Below are 25,514 nucleotides of genomic sequence, written 5' to 3'. Positions count from 1 at the left end.
TGCGACAGAGATGCAAAAGAAAAAGAGAAAAAATAAGAAAAGTTAGGAAAAATGCTTAAGATTATTTATAGAAGCAGAGAAAAGATACCACCATGAGAAACTACTTGAGTGCCTTATCGATGTAACTGAGAGGGAGGGGAAATGCAGATGCTCTCTCTGTTTCTGCCACGATGTTATCTCTTGGCTGCAAGAGGATGGTGAGTCTTTGAAATGCAAAATGCAGTTATTTCCCCTCAGGACCAGACTGGCTGGCTTCTGGAGTAGCTGCAAAAGAGGGTGCTTTATTTTAGCCTGTAAGAGAAAAATTCAGAGAAAATATATACCTCCACAGACAGTCACAGACTATTCAGGCTGCCAGGCAGTCTCGCTCTAGGCTGATGCTCTCTCTCCAGGCTGACAAGCAGTCTCTCTTTCGAGGCAGATGACGTCTGGTGGTGTTGGAAGAAAGGTAAGACGAGCTGAGAGGAGAGATCAGAAGAAGACTAGGCAAGGCGTCCTAGTTTCTCCTTGTCTCTTGTTCCTCCAACTTCTGAATTCATCTTCAGGTTTTTATAATGCTTTCCCAACCTCTACACATGTTTTTTGGCACGTAGTCAGGTCCAGATGTGGGAAACTGATCACAAAGGCAGGATTTTCTGGCAGGAAGTATTTCCTTGAGAAAGCTTTTCCACTAAAGCTGACATAGCAATGTTAGCAGAATGTATTGAGAGGCAGAAAACAATGGAGAAACATATTTTCAACTTGTTTACACGCTACAGGGGGTTACACCTTCTTTGGACTTCCTTTTCTGGCTGACATACCTGTAGAAGTGCTTTCTGTTATTCTTTGAGTCCCTTGCAAAGTTCATTTCCAGATTTGCCTTTGTCTTGGTTTAAAGACAAATGCTGGGGCTGAGACTTAAATAAATGAGCTCCCTCCCCTTTTATTAAAACCTCTCCCTTTTTTTTTCACCAATACAGAGAGACAAAATGTGAGGAGATATAAGGGAAAAAATAATGGTTTACTGACAAGAAATATAGCAACAACAAGAACAATACAAACAGAACAGTTCAAGTCAATAATAGAAATCACCTCTAGTCTTTCCCTTGCCCCACCCCCCCAAAAAAAAAATTCCAGGGACAAAAAGCAAAACCTAGGAAAAACTGTCCACAAAGAGTTATACTATTATGCTGCCCACTCTACATCACCTGGTCAGGCTCAGATCCTGACTGTAGCAGCGGTGTTAGTGTAGAGGCAGTGTTCCCTGCCTCGTGGCTGCCTCCGCCCCTGGTGTTGCCCCACTTGGCTCGGCTGGGGCTTGAGCTCTGGTGGCTCAGCTGAGCTGTGGAGCGGCAGTGGCGATCGGCTGTGCGACGGGCTCTCTCACTCCTCCTGCAATGGCAGTGCAGTCCCGTCTGTAAAAGCAGCTGCAAAGCCACAATTCTGGCTTTTGACAGCTACCAGTGGCTTGCTACAGTCCCAGAACAGCTTCGCCCTGTGCCAAAACCCTCTCTCTGACGTGGCAGCATCAGTGGGGGGCACGGTCCCAGGCATCTTGGCTCCCTGAAGGAGCATGGCAGCAGGGACTGCCAACTGCGCAGCATGTGCAGAGTTAGTTTCACTTTCATTTTCTCTCTGGCTGAGGCAGCCAGGGCCTCAGGCGGCTCCCTTTTGAAAGGTCCCAGCAGGGGTGCAAGAGAGGGTGCTGGTATAACCATGACTCCCAGGAGTGCCTCTGACAGACCATGTCTTTCCCTCTCTCTGCTTCCCCAGCAAGGAAATTGTGGTTCCAACAAGTTGGAGTGGGTTCTGCTTCTGACATGGCAGCGTCTTCCTCTTTCCCTCCCCACCTCCCTGACTCCAGCAAAGAAGGGGTGTCACAGGTTTGGCCTAGCTTTTTACCAAACCTGGACTGGCCCCCCTTCCCCCTCCCAGAAACTTTCCCAGCAAAGGAAAGAAAAAAAAACTGAAAAGAAACGAACTCAAAAGAAACTGAACTGAATAAAAAGAAGAAATTATAATTTCTAACATTTACAACCACACTGTATACACAGTACGTAGGATCTCACCCCCAGGGGAAAGGGAAAAGGGAAAAGGGGACTGATCAACCAGAAAATTGAGAAGAAAACAAAACCAAACCAAAAGAAACAAATGAATCAGACAAACACAATTAAAAAGCTCAAGGAAGGGGAACAAGCATGAAACAATCTCACCCAGGACAGGAGAACCACCAACAACCGGAGGGATCAGGCTCCAACACTTCCCACGAGCTCCCCGGCCAAGGAAGGAAAGCCCACAACCCCTCATCCCCTGCTACGTGGAAGACACGTGTGGAATACTTGTAACTTCCCTAGATACAATGGTTACTTAGGAAGCCATGGGTCAAACCATTACATTCTCCACCCCTTATTCCACACTGGTCTTTCCACGCAATCCTTGTATTCTTGCATTTGCTTATATCCTCCACATATATATATATATATATATATATAGTCCATATGTGGTCCTTCAAGGCAGATCAGCTTTAGTCCTTTGCCTTTTGGTTAGAGTCACAGTTCCAAGTTCAGGCCTGGTTCACAGTTTAGGGCTGCCTTATTCTGGGACATCATGGGATACCAGTAATGGCTTTGTTTGGGTCTTTCTCATCTGGTGCCTGGTTTCCTGCAAAACGCAACTCAAAGCACATAATTAGTTTTTCCCCAAGGCTAGATTGCCTTGGGGCACACACTGGATTTCACCATCTTTCCTCATTACCCACCAGGTGTTTCCGGACCTTTGAGCAAAAACAATCCCATGCATGGGTTTGTCTTGGCCCGAGGGAGGAGTAATCCAAACAGATTTCCCTAACATGCCTCTCAAGTGAATCGCTGGAACTTTGTCTCCATCTACCGTGTGGAGGGATTCTGCCTGGGCAGGACCAGCTCGATTGACAGAGCCTCTGGTGTTAACCAACCAGGTGGCCTTGGCCAAATGCTTATCCCAATTCTTGAAGGTTCCTTCACCTAGTGCCTTCAGAGTTGTTTTTAACAGTCCATTGCACCTTTCAACTTTTCCAGCAGCAGGTGCATGATATGGAATGATATACCCATTCAATACCATGCTCCCGTGCCCAAGTGGCCACTAGATTGTTCTTGAAATGAGTCCCATTATCTGACTCAATGCGATCTGGAGTGCCATGCCTCCACAGGACCTGTTTCTCAAGGCCCAATATAGTATTCCGGGCCGTTACATGTGGTACCGAATATGTCTCTAACCATCCAGTGGTCGCTTCAACCATGGTAAGCACATAGCGCTTACCTTGGCTAGTCTGTGGCAACGTGATGTAGTCAACCTGCCAGGCCTCTCTGTATTTATACTTGTCCCAGCGTCCACCATACCAGAGGGGCTTCAACCTTTTTGCCTGCTTAATGGCAGCACAGGTTTCACAATCGTGGATAACCTGGGAAATAGTGTCCATAGTTAAATCCACCCCTCGGTCTCGTGCCCATTTATAGGTTGTGTCCCGGCCTTGGTAACCTGAAGCATCATGGGCCCATTGAGCTAGGAACAATTCTCCCTTTTGCTGCCAGTCAAGGTCTACTTGCGACACCTCGATCTGTGCAGCTCGGTCTGCCTGTCTGTTATTATCTTGTTCCTCATTAGTTCGACCTTTGGGCACATGGGCATCTACATGGCAGACTCTCACGTTCAATTTCTTCACTTTGGCAGCAATGTCTTGCCACAGATCAGCAGCCCAGATGGGCTTCCCTCTATGCCTTCAATTCATTTTCTCTTACCGGTCTAGCCATCCCCAGAGAGCATTTGTTATCATCCATGAGTCGGTGTACAAGTAGAGCCTTGGCCATCCTTCTCTTTCTGCAATGTCTAGGGCCAATTGGACAGCTTTGAGTTCTGCGAACTGACTCGATTCGCCTTTCCCTTCAGTGGCTTCTGCCATCCGTTGGGTGGGATTCCACACAGCTGCTTTCCACTTCTGGCTCCTCCCTACGATACGGCAAGAACCATCGGTGAAAAGGGCGTAGCACGTCTCTTCATCTGGCAGCTGATTATATAGTGGAGCTTCTTCAGCTCGACTCACTGACTCTTTCTCTTCTTCATCTGCCAGGCTGAAGTTCCCACCTTCAGGCCAATTGGTTATAATTTCTAGAATTCCAGGGCGATTCGAGCTCCCAATTCGGACATGTTGTAATCAAAGCAATCTACTTGCTCCACGTGGCATCGGTGGCATGGTGTGTAGGGGGCACTTTTCCCTTAAAAATCCAGCTTAACACTGGTTGTCGAGGTGCCAGGAAAAGCTGGGCTTCAGTACCAATTACCTCTGAGGCTGCTCGTATGCCTTCATACGCCGCTAAAATCCCCTTCTCCATAGGGGTGTAATTGGCCTCAGAGCCTTTGTAGCTTCGGCTCCAGAAACCAAGTGGTCGCCCTCGTGTCTCACCAGGCACCTTTTGCCAAAGGCTCCAGGAGGGACCTTTATCTTCAGCTGTGGAATAAAGTACATTCTTCACATCTGGTCCCGTCCTGACTGGTCCAAGAGCCACGGCATGTGCGATTTCCTGTTTGATCTGCTTGAAAGCCTGTTGTTGTTCAGGGCCCCATTGGAAAATGTTCTTTTTACGGGTCACAAAATAGAGAGGGCTCACGATCTGGCTGTACTCTGGAATGTGCATTCGCCAGAAGCCTACGGCTCCCAGAAATGCTTGGGTCTCTTTCTTGTTAGTCGGTGGAGCCATTGCTACAATCTTATTGATGACGTCGGTTGGAATCTGGCGACGTCCATCTTGCCATTTCACCCCAAGGAACTGAATCTCTCTGGCAGGTCCCTTGACCTTGTTCTTTTTGATGGCAAAACCAGCTTTGAGGAGAATCTGAATAATCTTTCGTCCTTTTTCGAAGACTTCTTCTGCTGTGTCTCCCCAGTTAATACAAAGTGTATTACTCTAAATCTATAAGTACTCTAAAGGACACCCTGCAAGAAAGAGAAAGTATAACAACAAAATATTTCTACTTCCCTGAACTCAAACAAAATGCAAGCAGCAGCAGCCGGAGCAGGGCCTAGCATAGTAGATGAGCTGCCAGACGTCCTCCTCTTAGTGCAGCCATGATGGAACTGACCCAACACCTCCCACTGCTGCCCCATATCTTAAGTTTGCGTCATCTGGTATGAAATACTTCCTTGGTTACTCAGTCAGGTGAGAGCCGTCTCCCAATCCACATAGATTCTCTGAGCCTGCCAATTTGAGGCCTAGCTAAAATCACTACAAGGGGTTCATTCTTAAAGAAACAGTTCCTCCAAAACAATGTTGGAAAAAGGGAATAAAACACAAAACCTTCTTTAACTGTGACAGCCTTGGTCTTCCTCACTCCATCCCTACACAGCCATACTTCATCCCCATACTTTTCCCAGGTTACCTATCCTTGTTTCCACTGCCTGTGCATTTGCTTCTTTCCCTTTAGTTTGACCAGCAGTTCCCTACTCGGCCATGCTGGTCTCTTGCCTTCCTTGCTCAGTTTCTTGATCCTGGGGATTGTTAGCTCTTGTGCTCTATGGAAGACTTCCTTAAAGATCTGCCAGCTCTGTTCCACTCCTTTGTCCCTCAGGGCAGGGATCCCACTGACTATCTCACCGAAGAGTTGGAAGTTTCCTTTCCTAAATTTCAGAGGCCTAACTTTGCTCCTTACCTGACCCATATTCCTCAGGACTGCAAACTCCACCAATGTATGATCACTGCAGCCCAGACTGCCTCTAGTCTTGATGTCCACAATTCTCTGGCTTGCATTGGTGACCAATAGATCCAGTATCACATCCCCTCTGATAGGGCTGTCTATTATCTGACTCAAGAAGTTATCCTCCATGAATTCCAGGAGTCTCCTGGATTGCCTACAGTTTGCTGTGCTACTTTCCCAGCAGATGTTGGGGTAGTTGAAGTCCCCCAGCAGGATGAGAGCCTGTGAGCATGATGCCTCCCAAAGCTGAAACAAGAAGGCTTTGTCAATAGGCTCCCCTTGGTCAGGTGGCCTGTAGTAGACACTAACCATTAAGTTCCCTTTGTTGCCTCAGTCTCCGATTCTTACCCACAGGCTTTTGACCTGCTCATGGCTGTTCTTCAGAGACAGCTCTATAAAGGTCTAAAAACTACGTGATCCCAGATAGGAGGTAGAAACTGGAATACTTTATTGAACACGTGACATGCAATTTAAGGGTCTTGGAGGCAGGACATGCTAATAAGGAGGACGAGTTACGGTAACCTTTGTTAACTAGGGGATTACACAAGTTTCTGCTACAGTTACACAAGTGGCTAATATTTTCCGTAACCAGGATTTACATGGGGGGAAGAAAACAAAGGGTTTCAACGTGGTTTGAATAAATGGGCTTACCTTCAAGAGAGATTCTCCATTCCGGTATTAAGGCATTTTCTGTCTTTACCTCTAGTTTTGCAGCCTGTTTTGCTTCCCTGTCCGCGAGCCAATTGCCTCTTTCTGTATCCGAATCCCCTTTCTGATGTGCTTTGACATGGACTATTGCTACCTTTTTCAGAAGTTGTACTGCATCCAACAACTTTAAGATTTCTTCTGCATGTTTTATGTGTTGCCCTTGGGAGTTTAAGAGTCCTCTTTCTTTCTAGATTGCCCCATGTGCATGTACAACCCCAAATGCATATTTGGAGTCTGTGTAAATGTTCACGCAGCCATCCCGGGCTAATTCTAGTCCTCGGGTGAGGGCAATTATTTCTGCCTTTTAGGCTGAAGTGTCATGAGGCAAAGGACCAGACTTGAGTACCTGTTGTGTAGTGGTCACAGCATATCCAGCCAATCGCTTTCCATTCAGGACATAGCTGCTTCCATCTGTGAACCAGTCCTCTGCATCTTCCATGGGAGCTTCTTTGAGGTCAGGTCGACTGGAGTAGGTTGCTTCAATCGTTTCCAAGCAATCCTGAGAGACTTGCTCCCCGGTATTGTCACTAAGGAAAGATGCTGGATTGACAATATGTGTTGCTATAACGGTTACATCATCCTGTTCCACCAGTATAGCTTGATATTTCAGAAACCTCTAAGGGGACAGCCAGTGTCCACCCTTTGCTTCTAGTACTGCTGAAACTGTATGAGAGACCAATACAGTTATTTTCTGGCCTAATGTGAGTTTTTGTGCTTCTTGAATGTTAAGCACTACTGCTGCAACAGCTCTCAAACAGCTCGGCCACCCTTTGGCTGTTGTGTCGAGCTGCTTAGAAAAATAGGCTACTGGCCTTCTGCATGGACCCAAGTCCTGGGCTAGTATCCCCAAGGCTATCCCATGCCTCTCATGTGAAAACAAAAAGAATGGCTTACTTACATTTGGGAGTCCAAGCACTGGGGCTTCCATCAATGCCTTTTTCAGTTCTTTAAAGGCGTTTATTGATTCTGTGTCCCATTGAATTTGCTTCTCTCCTGTATTAATAAGTGCATACAATGGTTTGACAAGCAGTCCATAGTTATAGACCCAAAGCCTGCACCATCCAGTTGTTCCCAGAAAAGTTCACAGCTCTTTTAGGGTCTGAGGCCTGGGGGTTTGGCAGGTAGCTTCTTTTCGGGCTTGTCCTAAGGTCCTTTGGCCTTCACTAATTTAATATCCCAGGTAAATTACCTGCTGTTGAACTATCTGAACTTTCTTCTGGGATACTCGGTATCCTTGCAACCCTAAGAAGTTTAGCATACTTACAGTCCAGGCCACACATATTTCCTCAGTTTCCATGGCGAGCAACATGTCATCGACATATTGTAGAAAGCAGCCCTTACCAGGTGGCATTTCCCAAAGTTCCAGATCCTTGGCAAGCTGGTTACCAAATATGGTAGGATAGTTCTTGAAACCTTGAGGCAGCACTGTCCAGGTCAGTTGAGTTTTCCAGCCACTTTTACGACTTTCCCATTCAAAGGCAAATAATTTCTGGCTGGCATCATGGAGAGGGAGGCAAAAGAAGGCATTTTTCAAATCTAAAACAGTAAACCAAGCTAGTTCGGGGGTTAGTGCAGTAAGAAGTGTATATGGATTTGCTACTACTGGATAGAGGTCCTCTGTAATTTTATTTATTGCCCTGAGGTCTTGTACTAGCCAGTAAGATCCATCTGGCTTCCGGACAGGAAGTATGGGAGTATTATAACTATATTCACACTCTTTTAACAGTCCTAATTGTACAAACTTTTCTATAATTGGTTGAACTCCCAATTTGTCTTCTCTTTTTAAGGGATATTGTTTGACTCTCACTGGCTGCTGTCCTTTTAATTTGACTTCAACTGGTATTGCATTTTTTGCCCTCCCAGGTACATCTGCAGCCCATACCCCTGGATAAACTTGATCCATTATTATGCTGTCTATTTTCCCCCTGGAGGAGACAGTTGCCAGCATCAGGCTCATTACCTGGATATGTTGTTGATCGTTCACTTCAAGTGTGATTTCTCCTTTTTCAAATTTAATTATTGCTTGCAATTGTTCTAACAAGTCTCTTCCTAAAAGGGGTTTCGGGGAGATAGGCATATATAAGAATTTATGTATACCCACCTGTTTGCCCAATTTAAATTTTAGAGGTTTACAAAAGTATGCCTTTTCAGCTTGGCCTGTGGCTCCTTTTACTATTATGAACTCATTTTCTAGTGGCATTAATGCTTGATTTAAAACCAAATATGTGGCTCCCGTGTCTACTAAAAATTCCACTTCCTTTTGCTTGTCCCCTAGCTCCATTATAACCAGTGGATCAGCTAGGGATGACCCCCCTGGTCCCCATCAATCTTCCACACTTGCAACCACTTGCTTCTTTTTCTGCTTTCCTTTTTCCCTGTTCTCTTCTGGACACTCATTTTTCCAGTGACCTTTCTTTTCACAATTGACACATTGGTCTATTGCCAGTTTCTTCTGTGGCTTAAATGGGGTTTTTTCCCACCCTTTTCACTTACTACCAGCACTTGCTTAAGGTTCTTTTTAGATACTTCCTCTCTATTGCTAAACACTCTCCATGCTTCATCCAATAACACTTCCAAGTTCCTGCTCTCTACAGTTCGCAACTTTTGCAGCTTCCTCCTAATATCTCCAGTAGACTGCCCTAAGAACAAAGAAACTAATTGTTGAATTCCTACTTCTGATCCTGGATCTAAAGGGGTACTCCGCCGCATAACATCTCGTAACCTGTCTAGAAACTCTGATGGTGTTTCTGAGGGGCCTTGCCTAATTGCATACAGGTGATGCCTCCAGATCACGTTTCCCTGTGAACAGAGACACACTGAAGACAAGTTAATGGAGAAAGATATAGGGTTTTATTAGTAGAAGCTTCCATGTTCAAACCCAGGGGGGTTTGACCCCTAGGTCAGAAAGTTTCAGGGTTTTTATACCCCCTTTTAACATCTAATCAGGATTCTCATTTCTCTTTAATGCCCACCCAAAAGGCCTGTCATCCTGCCCCTTCTTCCTGGGGGGGGGCAGTTGGGCCTTCTCCTGTTGTTTGTCTCCTGTTATCTTGCAGGTGTCTGCTCAAAAAAACAGCTTGGCCTTGACAAGGCCTGAAAGCAGCTCCCAACTCGTGAGAAAGGCACTTAATATTCACACTTAAAATCAGAGTAACTCAGCAGAGACGATATGATTCTAAAACCTTCTAAAATTACATTAAATTCTTAGGCATCACAGGGCTGACCAATTAATAGTTTTGGGTATAGCTTTTTCCATCCCTTTGATTATCCACTCCTGGTATGCTTGAAGCCTTTCCCTATGGGCAGTTCTATTGGCTTCCCATCTCGGATCCTGCAAGGGGAACCAGTCCTTTATGTCTTCCCCCCTGGCTTTACAATGGTCTTCAGCCTGGTCTCCGGCTGCTTTTATAATTAATTGTTTTTCTGTTTCTGTGAAATACTCAAGGAGCAACTGCAGGTCTTGCCAGTCAGGAGACAGTTGTTTTATTATTACCTGGAAGTGTTTTGTCACACTCACAGGATCATTTCAATATTCTTTAGCTACCTTTTTCCAGGCTTCCAGATCACTGGTAGAAAAAGGTTCTTTAATCAATACAGCCTGTCCGTCAGGCCCTACTGCTTTTCTCAGGGGGGCCTGCATGACCATTACATCAGATTCCCCCTTGTTTGTGAAGCTATGGGGCTGCTGTTAGGTGTATCACTACTGTCTAAGCCCCTGTCTGTCTCCTGCCTTCAGGAAGGGGGGTGATGATATAAATCACACAAATCTGTCTCCTGTTCCTGGACACAGTGCATTTTGTCTTCTCTGGTACAATGGTGACCAATACTGCAGCTAGAGCAGCAGCGCTTTAAGTTTGTTCTGTCTTTTTTATTCTCTTTTTCTAGCGCCAGTACCATAGGACCTTGTGGGGGGTTTATTCCACAGTCCTTCTGCCACTCGGGGTGGTTTCTCAGGGTAAAAAACATGTCCGTATAAGCTGCTTCTTCCCATTTTCCTTCTCGCCTTAAAAATAACATTAATTGCAGTATGGTCTCATAGTCTACTGTCCTGTTTATTGGCCGCTTCACCCCATTTCCTAATTTATATAAAGGCCACCATTGGTTTGAGTATTTAATAAGTATTTTCTTCCTTTCTGTCCCACCTGTTCCTACTATATCTTTCCAATGGAACAGTATGCACCCCAGAGGACTCCATAACTTCACTGCTTTGTCTCTTTCCCATTTTAAAATTTTTCTTAGTTTTTACTCTTTTAACTCTTGTAAGAGCTTTCCACTTACTGCTTAAAGCTGTTCACGAGTTTCTACTTAGAATGCAAACACTACTTAGCACAACAGAAATGCGGCTTAACAAAACAGAAAGGCTGCCTTAACACAACAGATAAACTGCCTAATAAAGAAGTAAAGCCACAACTTTTACCTACAGAACAGAGAAACTACTTTTAACGCCTAATAAAGAAAGCAAGCTCCTTAAAACCACAACTTTTACCCACAGAACAGAGAAACCACTTTTAACAGAATGTGATGGGTTTGATCTAGGTTTCCTTAGTAACCAGCTGTAACTAGGAAAGTGGCCATTACGTAGCTTTTCCACACGTGTTTTTCCACGTAACAGGAGGGAGGAGTTTAGTTTTAGGTTTGCTGCTTCCAGAGAGGCGCGGGGAAGCAGAAGACAGCCTAGATGGAGATCTTTCTACTCTTGTTACAAAGTTTCAAACAGCAATGGAAGAAGAAGAGGAGAAGAAAAAGATTTACGCTTCAAAGTGCAACCTAATTCCAGTATCTTTCGGCTATTGGAATTTTATTGCAGGGCTTCTTTCTTAGCGAGAATCACATGCATATATAAGCCTATCTGTGTGTGTGGCTCGGCTTCGCGAACGAAGATTTGGGAAGGGCTGTCCCCACGTGGGTGGGCCCTTCCAGCCTGCGCAGTGGATTTTAGGTGAGGCACAGCGTGCGCAGAACTGGCCCCACCGTTTAAGTCCTGAGGTTCATCTGTCATGGCCGAGCGTGCTTGGACAGTGACAGTGAAGTCCTCAGGACTAGAACCTACAGCACCTGGCATTTCCCAGGAGGTCTCCCATCCAAGTACTAATCCGGGGCTGACCCTGCTTAGCTTCCGAGATCTGACGGGATCGGATGTCAGGGAGGCATTTAACTGCCTATAAGCCTATCTAAACAAGTAATTTTCAACATTTAACCAGTAACAAAACTTTTTATAAGCAAATACTAATCAGCACTGTTTCACACATTAACCATTTAACTTCTTTTTTGCAAACCTTTTTACACTTTTTTAACCAGTTTCTCCCTCTGAATTCCTGACATACATCTTTGTGTTCCCATGGAAATTATCTCTACTTGAGCAATAAAGAGGCTTACTTTTACCAACTAAATTTCACACTGCTGCTTATAGAAATCAAAACTTGTTTCATTCACAATTATTCATTTATACACAAAATTGACAGCCATCACACAAGGGGAAAACAAGCCATTTTTTACACAGACACACGAATATCAGTATTATTATAACCAGAGAGAGTATTGTAATTATTAGTGCTTCATTACTCCACATGTTACCTAGGCATTTATTTTATTCTTTTACTGGTTTTACACGGCCAGTTCCCTTTTACTGCGTGACCACGCACCCTTCCCATAGGCTGCCCACGACAGACGTCTCTTCGTGTTTTTCTGACAGCCTGGACCCAGCACAGGGCGTCCCCTTGTGACTTATGAGTCCCCTCAGTGACTTAAGTCCCCTTTTACAAAAAGAAATTTAAACGTACCTTATCCGCAGCCTTTGCGAGGTCCTTGTCCACCCCCCCGCAGTGAACAGCTGGGAGCAGAGCCCCCACCAAGAAAACTTCTCGGGGCGCACCTTGGGGTGTCTGTTCCTCAGTCGTCCTGCAGTCGGGTGGAGAGGTCTCCTGGCTGGCTCCTCGCCAAAATTGTTTTGCAGAATAAAAACCCTATAATCCAGTGAGGTTATAGTATAGAGTGGTACATTTATTCTGAGCCCAGGGCGCATGGGGATAATTCCTCCAAAACATGCGCACCTGGTTGAGCTAACAAAGGGTTTATATGCAAGTAAGTTATACATATTTATTTTTCTTTCATACATAAACATTGTTTTCTGAGAGAAGGGAGGGGTATTATAATGAGTCTCAAGAACTGATTTCCATTTTCTCCGCCTCATGTCACTCCTTCTTGCACTTTCGCTGTTCCTCCTGGTAATTTAGGGAGTGGTCTTTAGGAATGAAGTAAGATGTCTTCCTCCTGTGAACTTTTTACCTTTTGCTCAAAACTGGTTCAAACCAGTCTTGTTGGCAACTTTTGCTGGTCTAATTGGACTTATCTTGTTCTTTTGACATGTTTTCTGATTTATCATGGGGTATCCTAGCTGTTTTAATTGGCCTGGACCCCTTGGTATTGCACCTTCAAGGACAGTGAGTGAGTTTTGCTACATGTTACATGGAGAACTTCATATTACTAAGCAAATTCCATGATAAGTATAAAAGCATAAGTAAAATAAGAAAATAAGTATTATCATTAGTCCTAGGTAAATAAGCATAAACAAAATAGGCATAAACAAAATGAGTATAAGTAGAATAAGCATAAACAAAATAAGCATCGCAAGCTGTGCTGGTTTAAAGGTGAACCAGCAGGGGAAATGAACTCACCACAAGAGAGATTATAAGTCAGAGCTAAAATTTAATAATAATATTACAATAACAACACTGACACACAAGGGAAATTGCTTTCAACTCACAAAACCCCAGCAGTATAACCCAGTGTCCTGGGGCACAAACCCAAGGGGGTTTGTTTGCCCTTGTGCTGAGACCCCTGTGGTTCCCCCAAGTCCAGAGCAAAAGGAAAAGAAAAACCTGTTGGTGCAGGCAAGGGCTGTGGTCTGGGTGAGAGCGGTGATCTCCTCCTGTCAAGGTCCTGCTGCTGCTCTGGATCCAACGAGAGGTTCCCAAGGTCTTCTTACCCACCACTTATGTACCCTCAGGGAGCACTCAGTCCCTCCCCCTGGGCGGGGACTCACACAATGGGTGATTAACTCTGGGAGCCAGGGGGTGTTGAGCTGTTGATAGCCCATTAGCAGCTCAGCCCCCCTCAGGCTGGGTGTGAAGGTGATAATGGCTCCCTGGGCAGCTGCTGCTAATGGCCTATTGACCTTGGGGAATGAATAGAGGGGGTGGAATACACAGCTTTGATCACCACCACACAGGGTTAGCTGGTCCCTCCTGCTGAACTAGGACACAAGCCTTAAGTAAAATAAACAAAGCCCTCCCCTTCCCCTCCCCCCCATCAGTGTGGTTTCTTTCAAACAAAGAAAAATGCTCTTGTCATGTAGGAGAGCTTTAATTTGGCACTGATTTATCTAAATTTTACTTAATGCAATGTACAATTAGAAACACTAAATCAAAAACACAATACTATGCTTAGAAAGAAAAATTAATCTTTGAAAATTAGAAGAGAAAGTCCGCAGTCTGGTCCTGTCTTTTCCTTCTAGATTAATTAATTGCTGAGGAGATAAAAGGCTTTAGTTATTACTTGTATCAGTGTTTCTTAAGTTCAGTTATTGGTTTTGAGGTACTTATTTAGTAAAACGAACAAACAGGGAAAAAGCAGGAACAGTCTCTTAAGTTCATAAATACCATAAACTGTCTAGTGGATAAAACAGCAGGCTATTTTTTCTTTTTCTGGTCATTTATTCATGTCTTTTGAGTGCGAAGTTTGTTCCGTCCGGCATTTCAGCAGAGACTGTTTCTCGTTTGGTGCGGCCATGCTGGGGGGCTGGGCTCTCTACATCTGGGGCGTCTGCAAGCAGCTGCTCTGCTCTCAGCTCTGCAGGGTCCTAGCGCCGGTTGCGGCAACCCCAGGAGGGGGTGCCAAGGTGTTCTCGGAGCTTTCGCTGCTTCTGCATTTTTCTGGCTGCTTTGAGCTTTCGTGGCTGGTTCTGAACTCAGTGAGCAGGGGACGGCAGGGCGTTCTCTCACCCTGGACCGGCTCCAGGACCAGAACTGGGTCTGGAGCCAGTGGCAGCAGCAGCAGCAGTCTGTCGGTTTGTGCACTGGCAGAGCTGTAAAGCTCCAGCAAATTGCTGATTTCTGGTGTCTGTTGCTATGGTTTTGGCTGCTTCTGGCAGGCACTAGGTCTTTCTGAGTCAGCACGCATTGTTCCCGCGGCTTCTCAGCTCTGCTTTCTTTCCCCGTCTGTGTTGGTTTCTCTCTTTTCTCGAGTTCTTGACACAGGAAAGGTGTCTGAACTCAAAAAAACAGTCAATAGAAGGGTTAACACAAGCATCCAGCGGGGCAGCATATTGTTTATGTTTTATGTTCTCCATGTACTCAAAACATACATATAAACCAGTGGTGTTTATATAAACCAGGTCTGGGAATGCAGCCAAAGCTCCCGGGAAGCCTGCCTAGCTCCCAGGAAGCTTGCCAAGGTTCCCTGGTCGAACCAGGCAGAAACACCGATTGTGTTGTGGGTTGAAACCTTGACAAAATGCCAAGTATTCACCACAGCAATGCAGTCCTGAGGGACAAGGGAAAAAAACTTCAAACTTAAAACAGAACTGGTTTATTTACACAGAAAAGGGAAAATTAAAAGCAAAAAGCAATATAACACACACCCACAAAAGTTAGAGATAACAAATAATCCTTCACCTCCCACCAAAAACAGATCTCATCACTTCAGCACCCCAAATGACTCTTCCTGAGAAACATCCAGCAAGGAAAAGGGAGAAGCTAACCAAAAAATAGTTTACTTCCTGAGATAACATAGCAGTAAGCGGCGGTGAGGCCCAGTCCTTGTAGAACAACATAGCACATCCTCCTCAGACAAGTGGCCACGAAGAAAGAACCCTAAGCACCTCCCTACACTGTTTTTCTACTCAAGTTGACATCAGATGATATGAAATATCTCTTTGTTTGCTTAAGTCACGTGACACCTGTCCCTCCTAATCTATGTAGCACCTACTAAGGCCTACTCAAATTAAGGCCTAATCGAAGCCTAACTAAAATCAAAACTACCACAACACGTGACACACAATTTAAAAGTCTTGGGGGCAGGACATGTTAATAAGGAGGACGAGTTATGGTAACCTTTGTTAATGTCTTGGTTTTGTCCTGGCCTCCAGTTCGAGCCGCCGCCCTTCCCCCTCCTTCTCCCCCTGCTCCCCAAAGCAGGGAAAAGGAACGGGAAAAAAAAACTTGAAAGAAGCTGAGCCAAGTCAATATATAGATATATATATGTATATTCTCTAAATACCTACAATTATATGTATACAATTTGCACCCACAATAGGGAAAAGGGAAAGGGGAGGGGAAAAAGGAAGGGGAAAACAGGGGTGACAAGAAGAGACAGAACAAAAAAAAAACCCAATGGGTACGGAAGAACACCCCCGCCCACCCACCGAACAAACCAGTACGACACAATCCCACCACCACTCTTAGAAAAAAACTAGCTTTTTCCTCTCACGTGGCTGGGGGGGTCTCACGCTATTTCCCCGATCTCCTGCGTGGCTCTGATAAGGGACTGAGCAGCAGCAGCAAACTCTCTGCCCTCTTCCTTCACCAGAACCCGAAGTGAGACCAAACCCCTTATCTCCCCGTCTCTTATCCCGTGGGAGGGCAAAAGAATGGGTGGGGAATACCTAGGAGACAAGCCCGTCCCTAGTTACATCAGGTTACCAGGCAAAGGCCTGGGCCAAACTATTACAGTTAAGTAGGGGATTACACAAGTTTCTGCTACAGTTACACAAGTGGTTAATATTTTCCATAACCAGGATTTACATGGGGGGAAGAGAACAAAGGGTTTCAACATAGTTTGATAACATTGTCTCAAAAGTCTTTCCTTATCCTGCTGCAGGCTAATCAACAAGGTTGAACATCAACAGGCCTTGTCTGGTCTTTCAAGGGATGGATTTTGTTTCAGCTTCTGTTGACCAAGGTTTTCTGCTTAAGCCTTTTAAGCTCTTTTTCTGCTTATTGCTGAATTTCGATTTCTACACAGCTCCTCACATTCAATCCACCTCTTGTAGAGGGCAACTCCTCTGCCTCTCCTTCCTCCCCTGTCTCTTCTGAACAGCCTGTAGCCATCAATAGTCGCACTCCAGTCATGAGATTCATCCCACCTAGTTTCAGTAATGGCAACAAGGTCACATCTTTCTAGCAGCATGGTGGCTTCCAACTCCTCCTGTTTGTTGCCCATGCCATGTGCATTGGTGTAAAGACACCTCATCTGGGCTGCTGACTGTATCGCCTTCCCAGAGGAACACCCCTTAATTCCTTTGAGATAATTCTCTGGTGTTTCTCTGTTGGCTTCTGTTACCTCAGGAGTCCCTGGCTCCTCTCCATAAGACTGCAGTTGTGCTCCAGTGTGGCCAGCACATATCAGAGTCAGCGGCAGAGGACCCTTGATAGCACCCTGTCCCTGTAACCTTTGACTCTCATCCCACAGCTTCCCAGGGACAACCCTGATATTATCCTTCTCCCCCATCACATCTAGTTTAAAGCTCTGCCAATGAGCCCTGCTAGTTCCCAAGCAAAGACTCTCCTTCCTTGCTGAGAAAGTTGAGTCCCATTTGGTGCCAGCATGCCTGGTGCTGCGTAGGCCATTCCATTGTCAAAAACCTAAAATTATGGTGGTGATGCCAGCTGTGGAGCCATGTATTAATAGACTGGGCTCATCTGTTTCTTCCAATGTCTTTCCAAGTATAGAGAATATATCTGGAAGTGTGTATATATATATATCTTTGCAGGATAAACAGCCAGTCAAATCACAGTACACTCTGACTCCTGTCTGTATTGTTGAAGTCAATGACCAAAACATGCAGTTGGGGGAAAAATTAGGTTGGTTAGATTACCAAACAGGAGTTGACACCTTTCCACTTTAAAGACCTATATACATAGAGGAGACACAGTATAATTTAATTTGAGTAACTTATTATTGGGCTTTGTTGACGATTGGGGATGGGGGCTTTTTTGCGGGGTGGTGGGGTTTTTGTTTGGTTTTTGTTTGGTTTTTTCTTCTCCCCAAATAAAACAGACTTTCTCCTCTAACCTAGAAGAACCTGCAGTTGGAATTAATCTATGTATGCTCTTCTAGGATAGCTGAGCAATATTTATCAAGTCTTTTGATATATCAGCTAAAAAGAGGTAACAGCAGAGAGGGCAAGAGACTGACATTTTGAACCTCCATGTATTTTAGTAACTCAAATCCCTGATTTTTGGTATATTGTCTTGGTTTTACAATAGGATTAATTTGTATTTTGTTTCTGTTGTTTTAATAGGTGATGCGGATGACGCTGTCAACACTGAATTGGCGACGACGGGAAATGGTGAGGTGGTTGGTAACATGTGCAACAGAAATAGGTATGTTCTGAGATGCATCTTAAGGGCTCCTGCCTTTTTTCCGCTAATCTTAGAGGGCTTGATCATGTTTGTCAACTCTGAAAATATCTCCAACTTTCCGTTCATCTATAAAATTCCTTTGGTTAGAAGACAACAATTATGGCAATTAGTGGGTTTTTTGAGCATATAATAGAATAGGCACAGGCCAAGTGAGACAATAGTTGATTAATGCAGTGTTATTTACAGTGTTACCCTTCAAGATAGGGATGTCCATAACCCCGATTTCCCCTTGTCCCCTCCATGTTGGAGTTGGGTTTGAGGCTGCAGCAGAGAAAGGCTAGTGGTTATGGGATGTTACATTATGCTACAATTGTGCTTGTTCTGAAGGGTGAAGCTCCAAAAGACTGGTGAGAGCACTGTCTTGTCAGCTGTGGGGAAGATGAACCAAAAAACAGGTGAATTAAATGCTGAGGTTGCCTCCCACTGTGTGGCAGACAAGAGTTTATGAAGGTGTTCTCACTGCTTATTGTTTGCTTTCTCGGTTTTGGTTTTTTAAGCCCCTCCATAAATCCAAGCTTAGAGCATAATGCATCTTTGTTACAGGGCTACGACATTGTGCCGGCCTCTCGTCTGCACTGGAAAGCAAAACAAACACTAACACATCCATCCTTAACAACATAAGGTGAAAATAAGGTGGCAGAACTAGCACTATCCACTAACCACTAGGCTAGCAGTGAGAGAATAGTGCACCCAACAGAACATTATGTTCAGTTCTGGGCTTTGACATAAATTTCCTGTGTGTCTTGATGAGGTGTCCCTTAGCTTCTGTATTCCAGTTTACCATCTGCAAGATGAGGATACAGAATCTGAAAGTGAAGATGAGGGCATGAAAATCTGTGTAGCTGTACAAAATGAAAAAATCAGAAGCTGTGGTAGAGAGGACAATATAAGTACTATGATAAGGGAACAATTTTAATTCTCACTAAAGGTATTTTTGGAAAGTATGCTTCCCTATTGTATTTATTCTTTTTTCATACATCTGAGTTGAATTGTACTGCGTAGATGCTTCTTGAGTTTCAAAATTTTTGCTGCTGCTTGTTCTCTGGATTATTTTATTCTTTGATTTATGCTTAACTGGGGAATTAATGCTGTCAGTAGCATGTGAAAATACAGCTTGCCATTGTATCCTCTCAGTCAGAAAATGGTTTGTCTGCAAATTTTCATGCAATGCTCTTGCTTTATTACTTTTATATCTTTGCTAAAGTAATTATTACTGAAGCTATCTTGCATATATTAGTGCCTGGGTATTATTTTGTTCAGCTACATATTGGCAAATAAAATGCTGGTTTTAATGCTGCTTTAAATTAGTTTACATATTCTGAATTAATCATTCTATAAAGAAACTTTAATGTCACACAAAGTACTTTTGAGACTTAATCAAGTTGATAAAACAAGCAATCTGTTTATTTAAATGAAGATTTGGTATTTCCTGACTGCTGAATTTTTGCACGAGTGAAGAGGTGCACAGGAAACATTACAGTCCTACAGAGAAAAGGACCTCTGGGTGTGGTTGTGGTGGGTTGACCTTGGCTGGATGCCAGGTGCCCAAGCCACTCTATCACTCCCCTTCTCAGCTGGACAGGGGAAAGAAAATAAGATGGAAAACAACTCATAGGTTGAGATAAAGCAGTTTACTAAAGCAAAAGTGAAAGGTTATGCATGCTCAAGCAAAGCAAAAAACCCAAAGATTTTATTTTCTACTTCCCATCAGCAAGCAACATCCATCCACTTCTCGGGAAGCAGGGCTTCAGCACACTTAGTGGTTTGTTGTAAATAAAGAATAAATAAACAATGCCCCTCCTTCCTTCTTGTTTACTTAGCTTTTATATCTGAGCTGACACCATACGGTATGGAATATCCCTTTGGTTAGTTTGAGTCAGCTGGCCTAGTTGTGTCCCCTCCCAGGATCTTGCCCACCCCCAGACTACTGATGGGGGGTGGAATGTTGAGAGACAGCACTGATGCTGTGCCAGTGCTGCTCAGCAGTAGCCAATACACTGGTGTGTTATCAACACTTTTCTAGCTACCAATGCAAAGCACAGCACTGTGAGGTCTGCTATGGGAAAATAAACTCCATCTCAGCCAGACGCAATACAGTGGTTTAGGTGGGCTCACAGATCTGTGTAAACTGCCTCTAGCAATAATAAGACACTCTAGTTGGCTATAAGATTCAATTTATGGAACCCATTAGTCACTGTTTCCCCTTTCTTCCCCCCCACCACACACACATTCCAGGAATAAAGTGATACTAAGGAAAATATCTGTTTAGGATAGGATAATATCCGGTAGTGCATATCAAAAGAAGCATAACCAGCAGGTCAAGAGTGGTGATTCTGCCCCTTGTGAGACCCCACCTGGAGTACTGCATCCAGCTCTGGGGTCCCCAGCACAAGAAAGATGTGACCTGTTAGAGTGGATCCAGAGGAGAATCATGAAGGTGATCGAAGGAGTGGAGCACCTCTCCTATGAAGAAAGGCTGAGAGAATTGGGGTTGTTCAGCCTGGAAAAGAGAAAGCTCTGGGGAGACCTTATAGCAGACTTTCAGCACTTAAAGAGGGCATATAAGAAAGATGGGGACAAACTTTTTCACAGAACCTGTTATGATCAGACAAGGGGTAAGGACTTCAAATGGAAAGAGGGCAGATTTAGATTATTTATTAGGAAGAAATTCTTTTCTATGAGGGTGGTGAGGCACTGGCACAGGTTGCCCAGAGAAGTTGCAGATGTCCCATCCCTGGAAGTGTTCAAGGCCAGGTTGGATGGGGCCCTGAGCAACCTGGTCTAGTGGAAGGTGTCCCTGCCCATGGCAGGGGGTTTGGACCTAGATGATCTTTAAGGTCCCTTTCAACTGAAGCCATTCTATGATTCTATGATATTGCTCAGAGTATTTCCCTAATAAGAATCTTGATGTTCAGGTGCACATCAATTTGATACAAGATGTATCTGAAAAGCCTATTGGGAGAGGGTAGGGGTTAGGAGTTTTATTTTACTTTTTTTAAGTTGTGCTTAATATTAAATGCCATGGTGTTCTATTAAATGAGACATTTGGCATGCTTTCATATTCTTTTGTGCATGCGCTCTACCTTGAGATGTACATTAAGAAGATAAAATTGCCTTTTTAATGTTTGGTGTGAGGACTGCTTTTGAGTGATGTTATGAGACCAAATGAGCCAGAACTTGTTATCCAAATTGTCTTAGATAACAAGTAAAACAACTCAGTTGTCACACTGGGAGATAAAAGATTATCTTGCAGGCTTTTTTGTTATTATCTGTATTTCAGTGATTGTTACTGAGTTTGCACAGTTAACCTTTGTTTTAATGTGATTTTCCAACCATATTATCTGGTTTATCATTTCTTGATGAAGCTCATCTCCAACTTACTGGCAACCTCTTAGACTTTGAATACAATCTTTTGCTGAACATCTGTATCTGCTAGGTTTTGTCAGTTGGGCCTAATCCTTTCTTTGTCTCCCCAGGTGTTTATGCACTGGATAGTATAATGCAAAACTGGTTTACACTTTTCACTCCAACAGAAGCCACTAGTATTGTTGCTACAACAGTGATGTCCAACAGCACCATTGTCCGTCTGCATCTGGACTGCCATCAACAGGAGAAGCTGGCTGTCAGTGCTAGGACACTTGCTCTACAGTGTGCCATGAAGGATCCTCAAAACTGTGCCCTCTCTGCACTGACCTTATGTGAAAAGGATCACATAGCTTTTGAGACCGCTTACCAAATTGTTCTAGATGCTGCTACAACCAGCATGAGCTACTCACAGCTTTTCACTATAGCACGATACATGGAGCACCATGGTTACCCTATGCGGGCCTACAAGCTGGCCACTTTGGCCATGACACATCTCAACCTGAGTTACAATCAGGACACACACCCTGCCATTAACGATGTTCTCTGGGCATGTGCACTCAGCCACTCCCTTGGGAAAAATGAACTAGCAGCTATAATACCTCTGGTGGTTAAAAGTGTCAAGTGTGCAACAGTACTATCAGATATTTTGCGTAGGTGTACTTTGACCACTCCTGGCATGGTGGGACTCCATGGAAGGAGGAACTCTGGTAAGCTCATGTCACTGGACAAAGCCCCTTTACGGCAACTCTTGGATGCCACGATTGGAGCCTACATTAATACAACTCATTCACGTCTCACTCATATCAGCCCACGACACTATAGTGAGTTTATAGAGTTCCTCAGCAAGGCACGAGAGACCTTCTTAATGGCTCATGATGGACACATGCAGTTTACACAGTTTATTGATAACCTAAAACAAATCTATAAAGGCAAAAAGAAACTGATGATGTTGGTTCGTGAGCGGTTTGGTTAATGAAAATGAGTGAAGGGGGGGAGGTAGTTTGTTTTTACTTGAGCCTGCCTTTGTATCCTTTTGAACTTAAAGAAACAGAGCCACAATGGTATTATATGTGTATAGTTCTATTGAGTTTGAAAACTAAACTGTCATGTTGTGAAAGTTTGTGTGTTTAAATTTTTTTTCCTTTTTTCTGTTTTGTGTGAGAGAGAGGTTAAAAAAAGGTTTGGTTTACACTGAGTATATGTTGTCAAGTGGCAAAAGCCCACATCACTCTCCTGTTCTTTCTGTATATGTTCACAGCCTCAAAAACAAAACATATATTGCAATGGCTTTAGAAAACAAACAAAACACCTCCATCCCGTGATAAGTACCTCAAATGGATTCAGCTTTACTCCTATGTAACTTATCCTTATATTTCAGCATATTTAAACAAATCAACAAATGAAACACTAATAGTTAAAGGCTGACCATGTGGCTTTGCAGTGCTGTTCATCCAGAAGCATGGCACACAATGCTCGTGCATGTGGAAACTTAGCGACTGTCAACATACATTCTCAGGGATTTATCAAAATAAATTTTTAAAAGTGTGAGAACATTTATTGTACTGTATATATATTATAGTATATGTCTGAATATTGAAAAGATATAACTTTAATTTATAAAAAAATCAAATCTATGTAATGCAAAATACTTGAAGCTGCAGTAGCCTGGTTTTAAAGAAAACCTATCTGAAGGACTAAAGTGCGCCTTGCTTCAGGGTTGGCTCAGGTGGTGAACTATATGATGGGCATCTATGCAGAGCCGCCTTTTGGATTGCATGGTTGGAATGATACCTACTGTGGGAAATTATATATATATACATATATATATACACACACACATACATACATACACACATGCTTGTAACAGCCACTATAGTAAAGAGGGACAACAAAAAATACACAGCCAGAGCAGCAAGAATTGGGGTTTGTGCCTCCATCCTAGGAAACTTAAAGAAATATAATTTTTGACGCAAAATGCAAAATAATTTGCAAGATACATTATGCCTTTGCAGTGAGCTAATAATAAGATAACCTTTGTGCACAAATATATATATATCATATATATTCTGCATAGGCATTTTGATTTTGTGCAGGACAGAAAGTTGTGTAGGTATGACTGTTCTACTTTTCCATTCGTTTTTTGAATATATTTTATTTTCTCTAGAATTACTCAAACAAAAGCATCCTTCTATCTTGCCTTGTCTTAATGCTTTAAATTAACCAAACTACCAAACCGTTCATTATATTATTAAATACCAACTTTGATAACAGTATAGTGTCTTTGCTTCAGCTGATGGTTCTGTATCCTTGTGCTTTTTAAAACAGTTTTTATGTTTTGGTGCAGAAGTTGTCCAGTGTCTCTTGTTCCCTTCATTAGAAAACATGCTAGAGGTATGTTTGTAGGTATTTTTGTTTAGAAAACCTATTTCATGCTCTCCATTTTATTTATTATAATAGGTAAAAAGGTTGTACTTCATTACTCATGTAAACATGCTCATGAAGTTGAAAGTAATTAAGATTTGATACACTGATATCAATTTATTTATGTAACTAAATCACTGTTTTATAAACTTGTTACTGATCAACAAATTTTTTTTTGTTTTGATTAAAATTAGTTTTTTTAAAGTTGATTCTGCCTCCTTTATGGTGTCTGTTACTGGAGTTGAATTGTGTATGGATAGTTCACAGATCTTAAATACCCAGCTTGCAACTTTGGTGCCTTATGGTGATAAGCAATATGACCAAGAAGACCAGGAAAGAAATGTTTTGTTCTTCAAAAATCTTGATAAACAGTAATGTTCACAATTGCAACATCTCCTTTGCTCGTGAAAGAAGATCTGGTGTGTCAGAAGGACCAAATGCTGCCTGAAATTGAAGATGTGTGGTCTATACAATGAACCATAAGCCTTGACATATCGCTCTGGTGGGATGGAAGAGTGTGTGGAGGCATGTTCACACTCAATGGATTATTTGGGCAGCCATGAGAGTTGAGATGTGCAGCAGATATATACAAGGACAGTTCTTGCTGATCTTTGGCTTTTCTAAAGCATTTTGTGTATTCTGAACTGTGCAACTCACTCTACCCAGCATGGAGTTCTTGCTTGCCAACTGACAGCCAACATTTCTGCTTTTTTGGAGCCTTTGCTCTGTAAGATTTGTGGAAGTTTTCCAGCCCTCAGTGAATCATGCGATACAGAATGGTTGAAAATTGAAGTGGAGCTTTCTGCTTTACCAAGATCTTTATCATCTTAGGTATGTTATATGATGTCATATTTGACTACATTATCTGAATACTTTCTTTCTTAGTATCTTCAGCTGAAAACAAAATTATCATGCAACAAGCAAATATCAGAGATGCCAGTGTACCTATGAATTCTGACAGTGAGACTTCTCTCACTGCAAGATTAATGAGGAAAAGGTCTGAATCTTGGTACAACTTGCCATGTAAAATATGAGTCTTTACCAAGCCTTGCTAACAGCTGAGTTGTCCTGACCTGGTAGTACTAATGTTCTGTAGCTTCTGTGACTTCTATCCCTTCCAAGTATTGAAGTCTCATAACGTGTTTGCTTCATTAGTTTGTCCTAGATTAATTTTCTACTACACGCAATAAGGAATGAGAAGGATGCTCTATTCTGTAATAGGATTTGTGTGGATGTTGGGGCTTTTTTGCCTCTTACAAATAAATCACTATTATGGATATTGTGAATTATGTAGATTGCAAAACTGAAGGCTATTTGAAGACAAAGGCTTTAGAATTATATGTGATCTTGATGGTTGCCACTCGCTTTTGACAAGCACAATGGCTTATTCTCCTTTCAGAACTGATCAAAGTTTATTTGACTTGTTTTCATGACTGATTGAAATCTCTTATGTGTCCTCAGTGGTGCTGCATAGTGCAGTTCACACTATGTTAAAAGCTCTCATGGACCAACAGATGATTGTCCCATGTCTCTAACAAACATATCTAGATATGTACTGCTCTTGTTTTGTGGAGGAAGGAAGAGCCCAGGAAAGAGAGTTCATGAAAAAAAGTCTGAGGGATCTTTCAGCAAAAACTGATCAAATATTTCTAAAACTACAGATTTGAATTAATTTTGAAGCATAAGGAAGCCTAGTCAAAATATGTTTCATATACCTTATCTTCTTTTCAGAGCCAAATATTTGAGATATGTTGCCTAAAATCGGCTCCTAAAAGAAACTTCTAAGACTCAATTTGTGAGTTTTAGAAATCAGGCATTCTTTTATTACGACGTGCTGCATGGTCACAGCATGCTGGGTGCCCTGGGAATCAGTTTGCAAAAGTGCACACAGAG

General features: G+C 43.1%; 1 protein-coding gene across 10 annotated transcripts in view; it reads left to right on the top strand.

Moving 5' to 3' along the window:
• Nucleotides 1-23,830, top strand: part of LOC139683048 (zinc finger SWIM domain-containing protein 6) — a 203,492-nt gene extending 179,662 nt beyond the window's left edge. For all 10 annotated transcript variants that reach the window (XM_071577782.1, XM_071577781.1, XM_071577788.1 and 7 more), the window contains 2 exons: nt 17,714-17,795; nt 21,311-23,830. In XM_071577782.1, coding sequence (XP_071433883.1) covers nt 17,714-17,795; nt 21,311-22,173 — 945 coding nt within the window. In that variant the 3' untranslated portion in view covers nt 22,174-23,830. The remainder of the gene's footprint in view (nt 1-17,713; nt 17,796-21,310) is intronic.
• Nucleotides 23,831-25,514: the final 1,684 nt, after the last annotated feature.

This window comes from Pithys albifrons, chromosome 26 (assembly GCF_047495875.1).
Source record: "Pithys albifrons albifrons isolate INPA30051 chromosome 26, PitAlb_v1, whole genome shotgun sequence".
NCBI classification, from domain to species: Eukaryota; Metazoa; Chordata; class Aves; order Passeriformes; family Thamnophilidae; genus Pithys; species Pithys albifrons.
This window is presented reverse-complemented; position numbering and strand designations above follow the sequence as displayed.